We start from the raw sequence: 12,987 nt of genomic DNA, 5'->3' as shown, positions 1-12,987 counted from the left end.
AATTCAAGCGCTTATGTTTAAGGACTAGGGAGAATAATAACAGTTCCCTTTTTCCTGAATGTTGACATTTAAAAATACTGGTTTACTGTTTTGCATTCCCAAAGTGATTTAAGATCATACAGCTATTTTAGGCTCTTTCCATACAGTTTTAGTGAAGTGAGCGTACCTAAAATCCTGAGTTGTGCGATGGCGCCATGCAGACTGTAGAACATCCAGAGTGGTCTGGAGTTATCGACACACAGCTGCATCCCTGCGCTGATGCCGTTGTGGCTCATCATGACCTCCCCTTCTGCGTTCACCACAAAGCCCAAGATATCTCCACTGTGGAGTGGCACCGCCATCCAACACATGGCCCAGAATTCCTTGCGGTCAACCAGGGACTCTGGGTTGGACGGGAGGTCACTGGGCTTTAGGGTGGCCGGGTCACATGAAGTCACACCGTAAGAGAGAGACCCTGGCCGTGTGGCACCTGCCTTCACCTTCACAAACACAGTCTCTGAGCAGCGCATCGGCCGACTGGTGAACACCAGGGTCCTCTCATCGCCACGGTGATCCAGCCGCGCCACAGTGTGCTTATCAAGCACGGTAACATGGACGCCATGCACTGAGTGAAAGTGCAGATCGGTGTCCAAATGGCTGGGCAGCAGCGAGCACTGCTGCGAGTTTTGGGAGTTTTGGGGCACATGGCAGGAGGCGGAGCTTAAGCGCTGTAGTCGTTCCTGTTCCTCATCATCTTCCTCCAGATGTGTCTCCTGCTGCTGCAGGCTCAGGTCACACAGGCTGATGGAAAGGCGAGGGTCATCACTGTTTTGCTGAATAGACGCCCGGTTGGCGTTAGTAAAAGAACGAGGACGTAAGCAGTCCAGAGAGACCATCTCGCTGTCTGTGGGGAAAAAACAGGAATGTTATATAATCACACACACAATGTCTGTGGCTAATACAGTCACAAAAATCGCAATCAACTTTCTTTTCCAAGTGCCCATATATCCAAATTTTATGTGCCTACCCACTTAGTATTCTGCATATTCCCATGTACAACACTGGTTTGATTTACATTCACTGTCTGCACACTGTTCATTAATCATACCTGTCACTGTAAACAAATGGTGCCCTGCAGCTTCTCTGCTTTGTAACTTATTCATTTTAATGCACTCTCTGTACTAAGGCTCAACAATATGAATAAATACGTCAATGTTTTAGATACTTAGAAACGCATCAGGACTTTAAGTGGGGGCATAGTGTAGCTGCAGGCCAGTGGCTACATCACAGTGTAAGAGACGCAGCAGCTTTATGTAACGTTGAAGGATAAGAGATGCACATGAAGCAACTGAAATAAAGCTTAGCTGCGTTTGAGCCTTGCATTCTGCCTCAGATCGGAGTCCTGTGATAATAAGCCACATTATCTTTCTTATCTTATTTTCTCGTTTTACCACACTTGAAAGCCTATGGAGTGAAAATGTAGACATTATAATCTAAAGATTGTACTTTAAAAAAATCTTTTAATGTATAGTATACCGTGGGTGTGAAAAAGCTGTAATGAACCACCTTGAGTCCTCACCGTTTACATAACAAACTGTCTCTGTAGCAGTGTCTTGATGTACTGTATTCTACCTCTGTACACCAGACACATAACTATTGGTAATAGGGTACGTGGTTGCTTACGGGCCTGGACCAATCAGGGGTCCATGTGACTGGAAGATATCGATTGACAGCCTGGGCCCCCTATTGCATTTGTATTACTCGCGACAATCCCAGCAGTCCCACATGCACTCTGGAGCCCCTGACCAACAGGGAGTGAGAAGAACGGGCCAAATTAATTTCCTTGTTTCTGCTATGAAGATGAGTTGTGTGTGACTCGAACATCCCACATTTACCAACAAAACGCACAGCAAAATACCATGCAAAACATTTCAGACCATCCTGCCAACCTTTGTACATTTTAACATCACTGTACACTTTAATGATTTTTCTTCACAATAAAGTTGCTGACAGCTGCTGCTTTTTCAATCCTGTCGGCTCTGCAGTGGGCGGGGCTGCTGAGTTCCCCCCGCGACTGACATGCAAACACACACGCACACACACACACACACACACACACACACACACACACACACACACACACACACACACACACACACACACACACACACACACGGTGGATGCAGGAAAAACTGCAGATGAGACGTACAGGATGACCTAAATTAAGGACAACTGTCTTTGTTCTTGTAACTGCAATGATAAGTTAAAGTCCGATAAGTACTTAATCAAACTGTATAAATGTGTGTCCCAGCCCAGGATAGGAAATTAACTAACAATGTAAAGATCAACAACTAACTGACAGTGACAAATATGTTCATGTTTGATTTATTCAATAAATTATTATTTTTTGTTTTAAATCCAACAGCCATTTTCATATTATACCAACATTTGCAGCCTTCTGAGCCATTTTGACAAGGTTACTAGGAAATCTCAGCCCAGAGTTATTAATTAATAGTAATAATTATTATTCTCCCCAAAACAAGTTTCCTTTTTATTTTTAAAGAACTGTACAAAAAAAATCACAACTTTTTTTGCAATTTTAACTGTCTTCCGCAATTTCATTGTAACAACATACAAAAGACATTGCAACTTTTATTGCAATGTTTTACAAAAGCTTTTGCGAAATCTGTTAAACTCCTTAAGTTTGCTGGCGACACAACTCTCATCTGTCTCATCCGGGACGGCGATGAGTCGGCCTACAGACGGGAGGTTGATCAGCTGGCTCTCTGGTGCAGTCAGAACAACCTTTAGCTTAATACGCTCAAAACTGTGGAGATGATTGTGGACTTCAGTAGGAGACCCCCCACTCTTTCACCCATCACCATACTCAACAGTACTGTGTCTGCTGTGGAATCCTTCAGGTTTCTGGGATTCACTATATTCCAGGATCTAAAGTTGGAGCCCAACACTGACACCATCATCAAGAAGGCCCAGCAGAGGATGTACTTCCTGCGCCAGCTCAGGAAGCTCAACCTGCCTACGGAGCTGCTGGTCCACTTCTACAAAGCCATCATCCAGTCTGTTCTCTGCACGTCCGTCACTGTCTGGTTTGGATTTGGCACTACAGAGCACTGTACGCCAAAACCAACAGACTCAGGAACAGTTTTTTTCCACAAGCCATCTCTCTGATGAACAGCTGACTTCTGACTCACAGTGCCAGGTTCAATTCCTGTGCAATAACCCAGCAACACTGTCTCTATTCAGTCTGTTTACTGGTTCCACTTGTTATTTATTCATCATTCTCACTCTCTATTACAGAGGTTTTCTAATTGTTCATATTTTAATATAATACTTATGTAATAACATAATTTTTATTCCAGCACCCTTTGCACTATGGGCCATAATTAAAATAATAACTATCATAATTATAATTTACTCCTGCATACTTTGCACTCTTCATTGCACTATTGCCTCACCTGTCTATGTTGTTTCTGTTTACAGTGTGTATATATTGTTTGTTTTGTGTAAGTAAGCGCATTGTGAGCAATAATGATGATCCAACCTGGCAAATAAAGCTGATTCTGATTCTGATTCTTATGTTGCGCATTCACAAGCGTTTTTTTGTTGTTGTGGTGTGCATAGATTACTCCTGATTTTGTCAGTCATCTCATATGCTGTGTGTCTTTGATCCTATCCTGTCCTATTCATGGTAGCCTACTCGTGGTGGCTTGTGGTCATCACGTACTGTAGTAGGGGGTCCGCCTTGATAATCCTGCATAAGGGGCCAGTGTTGGCTCGTTATGCCACTGCTGTACACTGTTACCACTGTAACATTTTAAGTTATGTCTGGATGCTAAAAACGTCTTTTTCCGATCATTGAAAGGGAAAGCCATTCCAAAAACTGCATCACATGTCTATCTCACAAATAGCCCTTACAGTATGCTAATTCTGATCACTGTAAAATAGAAGCCAGATGGAAATGGTGTTGCAAAACAGAAGGAGCGTGTGTCTTTCAGTGCGCACAGCCAGTTCAAACGGATCTGCATTGTGGCACGCTTAGGGACACACTGCCAAATTTAACACGGCCCTCCAACACGGGGCTAAAATTAGCCTGATTGGACATTTGAGGAGAGCAGGGACGGACAAGCCTATGGATGAGTGACATGATGGCTGTGTTGTGTGGCTCTTAGCCTCAATCTGCCTTGGGTTTCCCCTTTGGGAAGTGGATGGAGCAGGAGAGTACGAAGGAAGTCATGATATCACGTTGAAAAATAGGGTGGGTTGGCCACTTGAGAGAAAGGGCATACCTCACCAGCTCCTTGTTATCACACAAAGACAGCACATCTCCGGCCAGTCACTGATAAACTGCTTGAACTTAATTACTTCCTCAGTCAAGAGTGTCCACAACCAAGGATCAGGCTCTTATTATTAGCAGCCTTATCGTCTTCAAGGCAAAGTTAGCCGACTTTGGGCTACAAGAGATAATTTCTATTATTGCAATTGTGCTTTCCCGAGGTTCACAGTTTCTGATTTTGAGAATGGCAAATAGCAACTTCATGAGAGTTTCTACCGGTTGCGGAAAAGCAAGATATACAAAAGATAAAAGAAGACAAAACAATGAAAGATAAAGACGTGAGCCAAATAAATATGTATAATTTCTTTCCCTTGGTTTGGTCTCAAAAGGAGTCTGGGATATAATTTCACATATAAAACAACTGACAAATATAAAAAGCATTGAGTCACACACTGAAATTACCCAGCTTGAGACACAATATGCAATATTAAAAAAGTGTTTAAGTGTGTACACCAACATTTACAGCATGGTTGCATGACAAGAGGTAAAGAACTTTTCTCATAAACAACACACACACATAGCAGAGACGTGGCTGGCAAAGTCCTGTTTAACTTTTCCAAACTTTTTACCTCACCCATGACAGTGATACCCAACCAGGATACCTGTACCCCAGGGTGTACGTGGATAGGTTGTGGGCTCAACTATTTAGAAAAATGGGAATTGTATTATAAAAAGAATATAATTAGATACAGCGTCTTCTATAAAAGCTATTAAACTATTAACAAGCAAGCATAAAAAGTTTAAACTTTTATCTGAGCATGGTTGAAATAGCTAGAGGAAATGGCTTATTGGTAAAAAAATTATGGCTAAATGGTTGATATGCCAAGCTTCTGCCATTCCAAATGGTACAAATGTAAACATAATCAAACAAACCTGTGACAACATCCATTTTATATCATTTCTAATTAAATGATATCCAGTTTATTGCATTCAAATGAACATATTTGGACCATAACTGGTGAATGGGTAACTGCATCTGAGGCTATTGGATAAGTCTACCAAAAAAAAAAACTGACTTGGGATGTTCAAACAGCAAACAATCTCAATCTTTTTGTAACTATGGTGTAGTTAGTACATGCTTGAGTACTCTTGAGCCAAGTCTCTTAGACTACTTACTTACGTACTTATTAAACTGTCACTCAAACAAAGACAGGTGCAATCTTGTCTTTTGTCCTTATAAATTAACCATGGGCACCTTACAGAAAATTCACTGCAGCTTAGCTTAATTTTGGCAATGCTCCAGTGGATTTACAATAGCATGCAATGAACATACAGTAATTATATTCAACTTTGCAATTTTAAAGTTCAAGTCCTTGTAACTTTTGAATAGCAAGGCCAAGTCTAAATGACTTTTTGTCAGACACAAAAACAATACCAACGTGATTAAGAGCATGGCTGAAATTTCCAAGTAAAATTGACTAGTCTTTAAACAGCCCCAGCTACTCAATCTCAGGAGGAAAGCTCTGATTAAATAGAGCAACACATACCAGACTGACATGGTTCTAAAGGGTCAGTGGCTGACCGCTTGGCTTTTTTATTAAGCAATGTAGCTGTGTGAAAAAAAATAATCACAAACTTGCACGGACATTATGGAGGAATTTCTTGGCTTTGTGGAAGTAACACACACACACCAAAACATACACCTGCAGAAAATCCCTCTACTTGTTTTTTTAGGTTTAACGGTTCAAAGAAGTTGCAACTTTCAGGGAAACAAACTCTTAACGCAATCCAGAAAAACCAGTTCCCGGAAAGTGAATGCGATGCAAACAAGGATGTTCAGGACATAGCCTAACTGAAAAACTGGCATTAGGTTCCACTGGAAACACATGCCAGAATGACATATTGTGGTTAAAAAGCCATTTAAGATAGTACCCTACCAACAGCCTGGCTCCTCATCTTGAAATACATTTTTAGAGAGGCATGCATGTATTACAGTAGAGTAGTTTTACATCTAAATCATTCAATTACATTTTAAGTATGCCTTTTTAGTGTTAAAAAGCTCTCAGTCAGACAATAGCATGGTACTGAAGAGAAGAGGAAGGGTTCAGTTGATTCCTTGGCCCGGTGGAACAGGATTAGGAGGCTTTTGGGGGCTTAAGTGAAGCTGCAACCTCTATACAAGGTCAGCTGCACCAGTTGTGTGCGTGTGTGTGTGTGTGTGTTTGGAGATTTGCCCTAAGTATGCAAGCCTCGGGGGCCTATCCAGGGCTCTGTCTAGAATGAGTGAGTGAAGTCATCGGTCATGAGAAAGGAGGTTGCAGGGGGAGGGGCTGTGTGTCTGTCCCAAAAAAGGAGAAGGAAGGGCTTTCGCTTATCAAAGAAATAAAAAGAGAACTGGCTCCAGGGGAAAATCTGCATTGATGAGCTTTTAAGGAGTGGCATCCCACTCAAGATAATGGCACAAGTATGAGTGTGAAGCAGGAGGGGCTAAAAGGATAGAGCGAGCTATGATATCGATACACAGGGAGAAGCCTAACAGTGGGAGTATCTGAGATGCCATGTGAAATAAGAGCCACATATGTGGCGTTTTTGAGAGATCGAGTTGAGTCTCTGGTTTAGTGCCAGATGTTTCCGAGTTTTGGACAGTGATCGTGGAAAGAAAGGTGACAAATGGCAGCAGTGACAAATGGCCGCAGTGAAAACGACGTTTAGCACTTAAGGGCTGTCACAAGGGCAGAGTGTTTCCGAGGCTAGTAAAAGCTTAACTAATGTGGCTCTAAATGCAAAAAAACACCATGCACTTTTAAACAGCCCTGCTTTAAATCTTTTCTTTGACCAAACACTTGGTCAACACATTTCTCCAATTATAGATTTCTCTCACTGTTTTGGTCAAAACAACATATCTGAAGACTGCAATAATTTATACATTTGCACACTCAATACACACATTCACATCTTCACTGGGAATAGACTCATCTGAAAGTGATTAACCTCTTCTCTGAAGGCTTCCCACTGTACAACCCAGCTCCAGGATCCAAACCTGACAGGCTTCATAACCATTTCTGTTTTGATTTCTCAGCAAATCTGTTCAAGTCCATCTGGGTTGTTTAAATCCCAGCTGAGGCACATGCCTTTCTTTCATTGTAAGCAATTGTCTGACAGAAAAACTTTATTTTAGTTTTAATAATGATCCAGAGGAGAAATAAAGGGGAAATCCAAAAACATAGCAAAGCAAAGCAGATATCTTCAGGCCCTTCAACATTTGCCCAATCACAAGGGGCCATGATCTACCCAAAGACCAGCAACTGTATGTGTGCTTTGTATGCTGGCTTTACTTTGTTTCTTTTAGCCCACATGCTAAAGAAAATGGCATGGGAAAAGGCCATTTTCACTGAGTCTGTGAATCTCTTATTTATTCTCCATTTTTCAAGTCATTTCTTGGCACTTTGCTATGCTCTTGACTCACATCAGCCTCAGAGGAACTGTTACCATGGTTGCCCTTATCCAATGTGTTTCTCTTGCTGATTACAGCCAATGTACTGCAGATTAAGATGGCTTATTATCTTGGACAAGGTGAACTGCTATCATTGGTTATTGTGAATGTTTCAAATTTTGTGATGAAAATCTTCTTCTCTTCTATTTTCTTGGCAATTCTACATATCCATAATCCTTCTTCAGCTCCCTGCCTGAAGTCCCGCCTCCACAATGTGTTTATCTTTCTTTCTTTAAAATAGGTATTTATGTTACAGCTTTGTCTAGAAATAATAATAACCAAGGGACTATGCTAAAGTGCCTAAAGTGGAATTTAGATTGTGTTATCTGCGTTCAAATTCAACACCATCTTTAAATACTACACTGTTATTCTTTTAATACATTGTTTTGACAGTTGGTATACAAACAGGTGACTCATGCACTATATTTATGTATTCCATTATAAGGACATAGTGTGCAGCTGCAGATGCCAATCAAGGGGAAACTACTACCTGCAATTAGAAATTTAAAAACACATTTAGCGATAAAAACATTGCCATTATAAAACATGTGAAGTGAAAGTACTAAGTAGTATTGATACAAAACTGGTTAGATTTATCATTTAAAGGAATGTTAACACCATGGAAAGGTACTGGGGACTTATGATTGGCTGAATGCCGAGGGGCATAGTTACAGCTTCAAAATCAAACATGGTTGGAAAGCTAAGCAGGACAATGTACCTACTTAAAAATGAACAAGGTTACCACAGTGTTACGATTTTTATCCAAAAAAGGTATTAACATGGGCCGAATGGGTCTCTTGAGCTGAATATAAGTTGCAGGCTTCAGTAACTTCCAAAAGAAGAGAAGTTGGGACAGGGTCCATAGTCTTGCAAAATCTTAATGCAACTATGATCAGGTTTAAATGTCCAGTCCCTTGAAAAAGGGAAACACTTTTCAAATGATTTATTGGTGTGATCAGCATAAGAAGAGAGCAAAAGAAAAACAAGAGCAACAGGCTGTAGTATGATTCATGAATTTAGTCTATTTCTGCCAAAGGAATTCAGCTCAAGGAAATTACTAAATGTTTATAATAAAGAGACATTTAGCATCTCTCTTTGCCTTTTGTCCTCACTGTCTGCTGTTTGCCATTGGCAAGAAGTTGACTTTTGACAGATGACTTTGCATATTGTTATTATCATGCTGAATTTCCAGTTTATTGTTTTTGGAGTATTTGGCTGGAAGCAGCAGACCAGAAATTAAATGTATTAGTACGTTTATTTGCAGTACTTTACTTCAGACCCTTCATCAATCACATTTAACAAAATAGTTTAGCTCTGCTTTCTTTTAAAGGCCTGTGCACCATACTTTTATAATGTAATAAACAATATAAAAATTGATACTGTAATTTTTTTAATTTATTTTTACATATATTTATTGTTTATTGTTCTCCGCCTAGTCGTACTGAACCATTTTTACCTGCATTGTCAACAGGCTGACCCATACGTTGTATTTCTGGTCACTTGCGTCAGGTTGCACCTATCTGACCTCTCTATATATAAACCATTTCATCCACAAATCAAAACACTGTGAAACTCCACATAATCTATGTTGACAAGTGAAACAATAAGTGAGATCTGTAGCAAGTGAGCATGAGCGTTAGGCACACTGAGTGAAGACAGACAGAAATAGACACAAAGAAAGGAAAGTACAGCATTGTCAGGTTCAGACAACTCAACATGTTTGTGCTGCACAGAGCTTTTCAGCATTTACACACAATCTCTTTATCTGTTGTCAAAACAGTTTGACGTGAGCTAAAGGTGAAGTGATCTTTAAAGGCTAAAAGATAGTTTCCATTTCAATTCAAATAACAGGATTTGGTTCACATGAGCTAACAAGGGTTTAAAATAGGTTCAGACAAAACAGGGAAACATTGCAAATGTATACTAATGAATTTAAAACTACATGTGTACAGTCATGCCAACTGCTCTGTGAGGCTGTGCCTCGGCACAGTGGTGCTTTGAGCAAAACGTCAGCCGGGTGGAGCTGAAACAAGTCAATTGATTGATTAGTCATTCAACAGAAAAACAATTAAGTTATTTTGATGATAGATTAATTGTTGAGTTAATTCTTCAAGTAAAAATGCAACATTTTCTACAGGGCAATCTCAATTGTGAGATTTTTTTGCTTTTCCTTACTATTTTATAGTAAACTGAATACCTGGAGAGTTGTTCAGGGAAAACAGGAAATTTTATGACATCACACATCACCAATCATGGTGGCCATTTTTCAACTAATTTCTAAATAATTAATTGATTCATTATCATAATTGACAGACTTATCAATAATGTTCACAATCTGAATTTGGACCTGATGATGTTTTAGATGAGGGGGGACATTTGCCAATTCATTTCCACATTAAGTGGCACTGAAGATAAAAGTCAGGGGATCACCAAAGTCATAATCTGGGAACCATGAATGTCTTTACAAAATTTGATGCATCTAATTGAAAAGATGTTGAGATATTTCACAGGATGAGTAAACATTTTGACCAACGTCTTACAGATTCATCCTCTGGAGACCACAAATTGGTTGTTCAAAATTTCATTGAAATCCATCCTACTTTTGTTAATAAAATCCAACAGAATGGCATTCCCATCCATGGAGCCACTAACCCGGCGGAAAATCTACATCTATGCACACTGTAGTAAAAAAACAGGTCTCTTTTTCAAAACTGCTCCCTCTGACCACTGAGGTGGAAACATTAGTGATGTCTGTCAGGATGTTAGTAAGCATAAAGAGCATACAGCACAAGGTTTTTCCCACCATGATGCTCTACAGGCCTAATGCATTGCATGTACAGACATGATTGATGTCAACACCCTCCTTTTAATCACCTAAGATGTATGCAGCCTCTTGACAGTCTGGCAGCCATTTTGGATTCTTCCCTAACGACCAGAGAGACAGGTTGCAGATGATGTTAGCTGACGCCGGTCTTAAGGATCACTACCAGTCTGTCAGTGATTAAGTGACTCATCTACCTCTAGTAAACAAACCCCCAGTAGATCATCTTGCATCCATCAAAAGATGCCTTTGACTCGCTCGGCTTATCTAACTTGGAAGGAATCCATCATACCTGTACAAAACGGTGGAGGCTGTGTGGTCTCTTGGGAGTCGTTCCATAAACAAACACATTCTGTTAAGACTGCAGCCGTACAAGTGTAAAGACAGCGCTGGTACTTTTTTGACTGCAGAAAGGTATAGTATTCCCATGTGTGTGTGCTTCTGGGAAATTAAACTAAAACACTTGCGACCTGATTTCTGGAGGTTCTACAACACCCTTAATGAAAATCAAATGCTAAAAAGTTGACAATAAAAAAAGGAAAAATCTTTTAAACTTTACAATTTAAAATACACTACCGGTCAAAAGTATGGGGCCACTTACAAATTTCTAGTCCACTCGATGTTAGACAGAATACCAGCTGATCTGAGTGGGGGGCTGATCTTTAATGCAATATCTACATTGCCCATTATCAGCAACCATTCATCCAATGTTCCAAAGGCATATTCTGTTCACTAATCTAATATCATTTAAAAAAAACTAACTGAGAAAACATTGGAGAACCCTTTTGCAATTATGTAAGCACATGATGTAATATGAAAACTGCTGCGCTGGTTAAAAAAACAATGCAACTGATCTCAACTGGTATTCTGTCTATAATGGAGTGTAATGGAAATTTCAAAGTGACCCCAAACTTTTGACCGGTAGTGTATATATGATTGGAAATCTTAAGACTGGTTTCTTATAATACTGCTCAGAGAAATATAGCAAATAGAGACATATAGAAAACACAGCTGACACAATTGTGCTTTCAAAACAGTTATGTTGCTTGAGACATATTATATAATCGAGGAAACCTTTTTTCAGTTCCTCTAAGGGCTAATGCGTCTCAGCATAGCCCAGGCCGTTGTGTACAAAATTCAAGCAAGGCACTTTAGTCTTTATTGATAGCTGTATGAGTAGAACAAGTGTGGTGATGTAACAGATCTTTCTAAAATTGCATGGGCAGCATTGTTGGTCTGGACAGCCCCTGAGGCTCAGTTTGATTTCAGCAGATTCATTTAGCTTCCTCTCTTATGCAACACCATCTCAGCTTTCAAGCTGTCTCACTGATCTCAGGATCACCTTTGACTCGATGCATGGGTGGCTAGCTACTGAACTGCACTCCCTTGATAAAAGCCTAGAGAGAAAACACTGCTCTTGAAAAGATCCTTAAACATCAGAATAAGACCTGCCATCAGGTCTTTTGGCAGCAGGCTGCATTTAGAGAAGTGAAAAGGCAGCGATAGATAGCAGCTTTGTTGAATTCCTTAATATAGTGTGCAAGGATGTAAAGGATTAAACAGACACAACAGTGTTGGATGCATATTATCCACAGGCTAAAAACAGCAACATACTTTTGACTCTAGCCCTGCTAAAATGGATCACTATTATAGTAGGTCATTGCTATTAAATGAAGAACATCTTTAAACTTAATTAGGAAACCAATTGTTGCAACTTTATCATGGGTTCAGAATTGCTATTAGATCCTCTGGTTTTATAGAAATAATCACCCCAAGTAGGATCACATAAACCATAAGCTGAAGCAAAACAGTCAAACCACAAAAAGATTTGATCAGAATAGCAATAAAGAATTATGCCTGTAACACTGTTAGTAGATGTATAAACTCAGGTGGCAGCTCGCAGAAAAAATTTGAGCACTAATGTGAGCTGACATGTGAGCAGGGACACTTTCATAATTAATCCATAAAATATTAAAGGTGAGGAAGCTATTCGAAGAAAGGATGTGATCAGATACAGTTATGCTCATTACACAGGTCTTAAAATTAAAGCTTGTGAGGCTTATTGGTCTAAGCTGACGGTTGATGTTAGCTGGGGAATGAGGTCACAACACCAGTATGCTTTAGCTTAGTTAAATAATGGTTACATGTTTTGTGGAAGCAAAGATCGGTCATCACTCACATACATTTATTTTCTTAACATAGACTTAAAGGAGAATTCCGATTGATTTCAACACGTAGCTCTGTTTTTTGTAAATTTGGAGTGTTATCAGTAAATATCAATAAATAGTAGAGAGAAAAACGAAAACAATCGGTGCTGCGTACGCCGTCTTATCCTCCTGCTAGAGTTTGCACCCGACAGGCTTAAACAGGGAAAGTTTTAAACGTGTTTTAGCCTCCTAA

The 12,987-nt window shown here is 39.9% G+C and overlaps 1 protein-coding gene across 1 annotated transcript in view; it reads right to left on the bottom strand.

The window, feature by feature from the left end:
- LOC116705416 (E3 ubiquitin-protein ligase NEURL1) overlaps positions 1-12,987 on the bottom strand; it is a 33,149-nt gene that overhangs the window by 8,584 nt on the left and 11,578 nt on the right. The window contains exon 4 of the mRNA XM_032541589.1: positions 167-883. Within this exon, the coding sequence (XP_032397480.1) occupies positions 167-883 (717 nt within the window). The remainder of the gene's footprint in view (positions 1-166; positions 884-12,987) is intronic.

Source organism: Etheostoma spectabile, chromosome 17 (assembly GCF_008692095.1).
Source record: "Etheostoma spectabile isolate EspeVRDwgs_2016 chromosome 17, UIUC_Espe_1.0, whole genome shotgun sequence".
NCBI classification, from domain to species: Eukaryota; Metazoa; Chordata; class Actinopteri; order Perciformes; family Percidae; genus Etheostoma; species Etheostoma spectabile.
Note: the sequence above shows the minus strand (reverse complement) of the source record. Positions and strands in the feature narration are given on the sequence as shown.